Source organism: Engystomops pustulosus, chromosome 8 (assembly GCF_040894005.1).
Source record: "Engystomops pustulosus chromosome 8, aEngPut4.maternal, whole genome shotgun sequence".
In the NCBI taxonomy this organism is placed as follows: domain Eukaryota; kingdom Metazoa; phylum Chordata; class Amphibia; order Anura; family Leptodactylidae; genus Engystomops; species Engystomops pustulosus.
This window is the reverse complement of record NC_092418.1, coordinates 17155767-17163911: the sequence shown is the minus strand read 5'-3', so window position 1 is coordinate 17163911 and position 8145 is coordinate 17155767. Positions and strand designations below refer to the sequence as shown.

The 8145-nt window shown below is 44.6% G+C and overlaps 1 protein-coding gene across 3 annotated transcripts in view; it reads left to right on the top strand.

Moving 5' to 3' along the window:
• Positions 1-4561: 4561 nt before the first annotated feature.
• CACNA1H (calcium voltage-gated channel subunit alpha1 H) overlaps positions 4562-8145 on the top strand; it is a 308384-nt gene continuing 304800 nt past the window's right edge. For 2 of the 3 annotated variants that reach the window (XM_072119929.1, XM_072119927.1), the window contains exons 1-2: positions 4562-4988; positions 7544-7857. In XM_072119929.1, the coding sequence (XP_071976030.1) occupies positions 7559-7857 (299 nt within the window). In that variant the 5' untranslated portion in view covers positions 4562-4988; positions 7544-7558. The remainder of the gene's footprint in view (positions 4989-7543; positions 7858-8145) is intronic. The other variant, XM_072119928.1, reaches the window with a different exon arrangement.

The following is an 8145-nucleotide window of genomic DNA, read 5'->3' as shown; positions in this document are numbered from 1 at the left end:
GCTGAAATACTCTGTGCTGCAGGATGACTCTATCCTGTGTATCTCTCCTCCCTGACTATATAATGATGTCAGAGCCTGACACAAGACCAGAACCACTCACCTGCTGAAATACTCTGTGCTGCTTAGTACCTCTTATGCTTCCATTTCTCTTCTTATACCATGCCCCTCTTATACCCGCGTCACCCTGTTAATATGTAGGTCACTATTAAACACTCATCTGCTGAAATACTCTGCGCTGACGAAGCATCGTTTCGTGTACCTTTAAAGGATGTTACCTATTCACCACTCTCCCTTTAAGACCTGATACATCAATCTGTGTGTTAGTTAATATATGTAATCAAAATCCTAGTGAACGCTGCCCCCTAATGGACAGATTTTTGCTAAATCCCTCCCACACCCCCATGTTTGAATGATACATTATAAAGCGTCCTGTCCCACCATAGGGTTAATCTACGCTTGTCCTGTGAAATACATTTACGCGGCCCCTCTGTCTATGATCCCCCCATCTGTAATATACATTAGAAATCTCATTTCCAGCTTTTCCGGCCTAAGCCCCCCTGGTCCTGTACCGCGACTCCCATCATCCTATAGCCTGATGTAATGACCCTCACTGGCGGATTAGACGGCGTCACAGCCGATCCGGTCCAGATGTCAGCGGGCCGGCAGCGCGGGGGTTAATGTAAGGAGCTTAGCGGGACGCTGCTGCCTGCGCTTTCACACTGCCGTCCTCAGTCTACGGAGATGTGAGATCCTGTTAATGAGCGCTGCAGCTGCTGGATCGGGAATTAACCTCGTCCTGACCAGCGGAGACCACCAAAGTGCCCGACCTGTAGATTGGGGAGCCGCACACCCACTGGGGTTAATACCAAGCCCCCAGTATGTTAAAAAGGGGTCCAAGTAAGACGCAAACTATATAATTGATATAATGTGGGGGCCCCCACAGGTCTCAGGGGCCCCAGGATCATCTCTATGTGATCCACCCTCTCCATACAAAGCAGATTTCACAGCAGCCAGTCACAGTGCAGCTTTTATGTTTATAATGTGGATTCTGAGATGAAAGCTGCACTGTGATTGGTTGCTATGGGAAACTAAGTTGTTGTTTACTTTTTGACAGGTTTCTAGCATATTTTTTGTGTAGTTGAAGAGTCCCCTATATCCAAGGCAGAACGGAGAGCCGGGGGGGGGGACCCCGCAAGCGAGTAATTGTGCCCTCAAAATAAGTCACACAAGTCGTAGGCCTGCGCATGACCAGTCAACATGTTGGCCCCAGTCACTATACTATAAGGGTGCGATTTTGCTGCATTTTCCGCACCAAAATCTAAACCATACAGGGTGCGCTCATATCTACCGATAGCGCTGCGTTTACAAATGCGTACGGTGATGGGCCTCACAAGCGTTCGGTAACCACAACACTGTCTTGCATTTGTAAACACAGTTCTGGCGCTATGTGTGACTGCACCAGCACTAAGGCACTGTTCACACTTTGTGTTTACGTTGCGTTTAGAAATGCAATACAACAGCCGTGGAGAGGAGATTTCCCTAATTGCATTACTGTTATCGTTTTTGTTTACAACATGCTATATTAGCGCAATCTGTTAACATTACAAATGTTTGTTTACATTCACAAATGCGGGTGTTAACATAGTGTTTTGCAAATGCAAATATTAAAAGTGTTTCTTGTGTTTACATTGCTCCATGAGCAGTTGTTATGTCATCTCCGTTCACAAGTGGAGATCTGCTTGATTAGATTGCTGTAAACATTTGTGTTAACGACACATATTAACAAAAACATAAATGTGTTTATGTTGCATTCACATTGCTGTTAACTGCATTGTAATTAGGCAAATCTCCTCTCCTTCAGCTGCTTTATTGTGTTTTTAAAACGCAACGTTAACACCGGGTGTGAACGCAGGACTAGAACATGAAGTGTCCATATTACCTAAAAAATATCTTTTCCGGGGCTCAGGGTGGGGAAGAGTCTCCCGTTTGGTTTGTGAACCTAGCAGACGATATTGATTGTCACCCAGCTTTCCGAGGAGCAGATAGGACAGTGATGGGGGTAGGGCTGTTCTGTCCATGAGCAGTTGTTATGTAATTCTCCGCCATGTGCCGAGCTCTGCTAATTAGGAGGCTCTCTGACCTTGTGCACAGGGATATCTGTCATTATTCCTGCCCGGAGTGTTTATCCTCGGAGGATGTGCGGCTGCCCAGGGGGCACCATGTCACCGGCTCATCACTGAGGTCAGGGGAGATGCAGCTGCAGCAGAAACTCACCGGAGACCCACCTGTCCATCAGCATCCCCCTGGGCGTCCATTTATAGACTGGAGGCACTATATTACAGTATATTCATACGCAGCAGATTTCTATGGGGTCCCACAGTAATGAAGGTCCTGCCAAGGGGTTTCAGTAGGAATCTACATAAGTGACTGGTTATTGCCACCGTCATGATATATGCCACGATTGATAACTGATAACAATAGCTCACAATGGGATATTCTGGGACAACCCCTCTCCGTAGCCTGTTGATAGGGGTAAAGGGTGGTACCCCATTATTACTGATGGAAAACATAGCCTGGGGTCAAACTGGTGTCTTAGGGCGTGTTCACACGTTGCGCTTTGGTTGCGTTTTAAAACGCATTACAACAGCTGAGGAGCGGTGATTTACATTACTGTTAACGCTTCCGTTTACAAAACGCATTGAAAAATGCAACGTTAACACATGTGTTAACATTGCGTTAACAAATGTAAACAGTAATGTAATTAGGCCAATCACCTCTCCTCAGCTAATGTAATGTGTTTTAAAATGCAGTGAAAACGCAGGACAAAACGCAACGTGTGAACGTGCCCTTAAGGTATGGGTGGAGATCTGGGGTTGAAATGGCACCAAATTTTCACAAAAGTCTTCAGTTTGAGGCTGTGAGTTGATATGTCGGCGAGTCAGTCATAGATTAGACACAGGGTCGGACCGGATACAGGGTCAGATTGGGCATAGTATCAAACTAAACATATATAATACACGTAGGGACATACCAAACATATGGTAGGACAGGATATAGGGTCAGACTAGACACACAATCACACCAGATACTCGGTCATACCAGACGTAGGATTCTACCAAATACTGGGTCTGATTTGTTAAAGTATTAGAGCAGTTATTGGGTCAGACAGGGCTAGGGGCAAGACTGGGCATAGGGTTTGAGCAGATGTAGGGTCAGGCTTGATATAAGATCAGACTGGATATAGGGTCAGTCATAGGATTACATTGGACATAGGATCAGTCTAGATATAGGATTCACCCAGACATTGGGTCAGAGTGGATATTGGGTCAAATCGAATGTAAAGTCAGACCGGACATAGGGTCAGACTGGATGTAAGGTCTGGTGGACAATACTTAGGACCTGACTGGACAATGGGTCATAGCAGACTTTCCTATACAGCGATATTCTGCTGATGTCACATTTCACTCTTGGACATTTTTTTTTCAACCAATTTTTTTTAATGCTTTTTTGACATCCGAACATCCAAATTCTGTTTCTTCCCCAAAATTGCCAAATTTTGCTGCATAAAAAGACAAGGACGATGGAGAATTTTTTATTAGAATAATAAATCTATCTACATGTCCTAATAATGGGAAATAATCACTGAATTCCCAAATCTGATGGATCTGCAGCCGAATACTGAGCCGTGGATGTGATGCTGCAGTAAATGGGGCTAATCTGCATCTTTCCTTACAGAATATTACACAGATTATTACTATGACATATGAATGGGGGATAAGGAAGCAAGAGAGCGGACTAAGTATAGATTATATTCATGGAAATGCTCTAAGAATCAAGTAGAAATGATTATTATTCATATTTATTATATAAATAATAATACTGTAACACAAATAGAAAATATTCTAAACAATAGAATTTTACATATAAATAACAATGTAAAACAAATAGAAAACATCTATAAGAAAATTAAAACCAATCACCTTTATATAAATAGTGATGTAAGAAATAAAACTAATGTGATGAATAGAAATAATAATCTACTGCAATTAATGATTATATTGTAAAATACTCCGGAAACAATTGTGTAAAACACAAAGTAACGGAAACGCAAACTAGAAATATTACAATGATACAAAAATAAGAAATTGTACAGAACAATGGTGCGAATGATGGCACATAACGGGTGGGAAGTGATGCGGGATCCGGCCCCTCTCCGGGCACACGCAGGGCATCTGGGTATGAATGAGGGTGGCAGCCGTGTGTGGCACATGTGTCTGCATGGTGACAGTCCCCAGCTGCCTGCACCCAGGGGAAAGAGACAGTGTGAGAACACGTGTTTTCACCTGTACCCCCCTGGGGGGTGGGAGGCAGGCGGTCTGGGTGGGGTGGGGGTTGTGTTCTTCACACTAACCAGTTGTCACTTCTATGCAGGGATCAGAGGTGTCCTGCTCCTAAAAGCTGCACCTCTCCAGCATCCTCCTCCTCCCGTTCTCCTCCACCTCCCCCTACTTCTCTCCTCCTCTCCCTCCCTCATCTCTAGTTGTGCTTTCTCTCCTCCCTCCTGGTACATGAGTACAAGTTTCCTGCTCAGTTCTCTTAAGGCTTTGCTGGGATGAGGAGTGAACGCTTTCCCTACTACAAAAAGCTTGAACTCCGAGATACCCATACACCCCCCTCCTGGTAGCAGGATTCAGGACCCCCCACCACCACTACCATCTGCACCAGAACTCCCCCCTGGATCAAGAAGAAGAACCTTTTTTTTGGATTGTTCTGGATTTACCCAAACCTTGGATTCTACTCATCAAGGCACACACCCTGCCCATTGCATCCCACCTGGCACCTCGACCCCCCCTGGATATACACCTTACCTGGAACTCGGGGGGGACCTCTTACCCCTTCCTCCAACCCCCCCTCATTATTACTTTGGGATTTCATGTGAAGTGGAGGTGAGCTATGCTTTTGGGAAGCCAGGAATCCGTTAAATTAAGGTAAGGGGCACAATGGGCACCATGTGGGCACCTTATAGTAGGGTCAGTCCTATGTCTACGTCTCAGTGTTGGTCTATGCCAGCGATGAGGCACCACAGTGTTTGGGTTTCCATCCACATGTGCCATACACTAATAGGATTGGTGGGCATTTTAACCCTAATTGTGCCAGGTGGCACCTGTTTTGAGGCTATTTGGATGTGTTACGGGTTACCATCATCAAGTGCGTTGGGACTAGTGGATGGGTATGCTGCATTAACCCTTACTTCGCAGAGTGGCACCTGTCTTTGGTTTGCCATCCTCAAGAACTGTGACACTCGTAGACAGACGGTGAGCCATTAACTCTTTAGAGACTGAATGGCACCTTAGTGTTTGGGCGCCATCATTATAAGCTGTCATATTAGTGGGGTGGGTCAGATCCTTTAACTCTTTACATACTTGGTGGCACCTAAGTGTTTACTCCCAAGTAGGGGGAGAAAAGTCACCTATAGACTTAAGTGAAGTGGTTGAGGTCTATTAACCCCATGTGCTGGAATTGGTACGGTGGGCACGGTCTGTTAACCCTTATGATTCTGCTTGGCATGCCTTGGTTATCAGCAGCGGATGCAATTGATACTAGCGTTGCATTGGATAGTGTGTTGCTTGCAGGAGATGATACATTGTATCTGCTGTGGGAGGGAGGAGGGGGGGCTCTTATTAATTGGTTTATAGAGTCTCATCATTACCAGTAAAGGGTCCGGGTAGGGGGGTGGGGATGAATTTTATGCAAGGCTTAAGTTAACTTATTTAACATGCACATATGTTATACCCCAGCAAGACACATCAGGAACCAATTCCCTCCCCCCCCCCAGCCTGCGCTCAAGTCTTCAGCCTGTTTTTCACTTTTCACAAACACATCTCTTCCTAATTTGGGCACAGGCAATCATTATAAGCCTTCAAATAACAGGGCAATGGCAAAAGCGGCTCGGGATATATTGTATGTATAATATGTGTCTACTGTACATTGACTGTCTGTAAACTGTATACATTACATAGCTCGCCTGGGCATACTCACGGCTATTCCGACAGCATACGCTATATGATCTATAGGGTCATTATAAATATATGACTCGATTATGTACACAGGTATACATTCTGTATCGCAGATCTGCCCATAGATCATGTGCACGTTGTATATTCTGCGCTGTATATTCATATTTCATATGGATATTCTCTGTATACATTACACATTGTCTCTGTCTGGGGAAAGATACTGGATAATATATGGAGGGATTGTATATACATCCCTCGTGTGCTGTATACTGTAACAAAGTATATATTCTGTGTCTAGCAATCTCTAAGTGCGCTATGGGATCCATATGTCGTCCACATGTCCATACCCTTTAAGTAACACTTGCTGTGGGCACCATATGTTCAAGCCTCGTTACAGGGGAACAATTATATTTCTGTGGGTCTCTGAAATAAGGGCTCCCCGAATCGGAAGGTAGTTTTGCCAGGCAGGCGCTGGGATGACTATTAGGGAGTGCCCGCTTCCAGACAAAGAGCCTCAGATACTTTTTGTCACACAGAAATCATCTCTTTTCATTAGATGGAGAACGTCTTGAGATGAGTGAACTCACTTGAGTTAATCATAATCGAAGGCACAAGTGGACATGAGACATCCCCTGGATAGAGGGTGCCCTATTATATCACCCTCATCTGGTATTACATTACAGCACTTCTGCCCATTCTCCTCTCTAAGCTACGGGATCCGTCTCTTCCACAATAATCTCGCCTATTGTCTTCCTTCTCGTGCTATTACGTTCCTTAAAATTTATGGTCCTCGCTTATCTCCTTCTCCTTTGTCTCATCTGTGTATACTGGATTCATTGACTTGTTATTACGCTTCTTCTTCTTGGATTATTGATTGGTCAGTGGTGTTCATTTTCGACACATATTTAGGATATTTTAAGGTTTCTCTCCGTACAACTGTGAAGGATCCTTGTCGGAGAAGGGTGGATCAAGGCTCTTGAGGAACCTTGGCTAGATAGAATCAATATGAATGAGGGATGGGGACTCTCCCCAATCAACATTACTCCTCTAGTTCTACAAAAATAAAATCTAGAAAGCTTCTTGTAGGACTTGTCCCTCATCCAAAAAGGAACCTTGAACCTCGACCCTCGCTGCCAAAAAAAATGCAAGTCTTCCAGGAAAGCTTGGTGACAACCAACGTGGATACCATGATAGTTCAATCATTATAACCACCTAAATGAACTGGGTTGGTGGCCATATTGGATATGATCAAGCTTTTCGGAAATAAGAAACATATTTGGCCTCTGAATATAGGTTGGCCTTCTGGAAGAAGATGGATGATATAAGTGGAACTGGAAATCTTGTCTTTTTCAAGATGTTTCACTAAAAGATTTAGAAATTACCAAAAATGATCTTTTCCAGTTGACTTTAGGAGAACATGTTCTTCATCTTTGAGTGGTTGGTAGAGATGTTGACTGTAAACATTGTCCACTTTAGTGGATAGGTCTTCTGTTGACCTAATTTTCTCATCTGCTCTTCTTCTTCAGGTGCCATTTGCTATCATGACTGATGGCGAGAGAAGAGAGCCTTTCCAGCCGCTGGCCGGAGATGATATCAGGGTTCCCATACCCCCCATGCCACCGGCTGGGGACCCTGGTGAAGAAGAGGATGGGGGAAGTGCAGAAAAATCAGCACTGGGAAGTTTGGGCTCAGGAGGATCTTCGAGCAGAAGTCGGGAACAAGGTCAGGGCTCCGAGGAAGATGAACAGGTCCCGTACCCAGCGTTGGCTCCTACTGTCTTCTTCTGTCTTAAGCAAACCACCCGTCCACGCAGCTGGTGTCTAAGGCTGGTCTGTAACCCATATCCTTTCCTGGAAATTCTCTAATGTTCTCCAACGTCCCTCAACCTCTCATGTAGGAGGAGGGACCTGGTATGAAGGATGATGATGATTATTTACGTTTTCAAATTTTGCCTGCTTCAAAGTTGCTCACGTTTCTTCTGGATCAAAGTTTACGTTGAAGGAACAGCGTTTCCAATAGGGGGAGCATGCCAACTGCTTAGGGTTTTCAGTCGAAAAAAACAGATGCAGCAGAGCTGATTGTGTCATTTAACTCTTTGGAGCCATGAGCTTCCAGCATTGTGATGGTT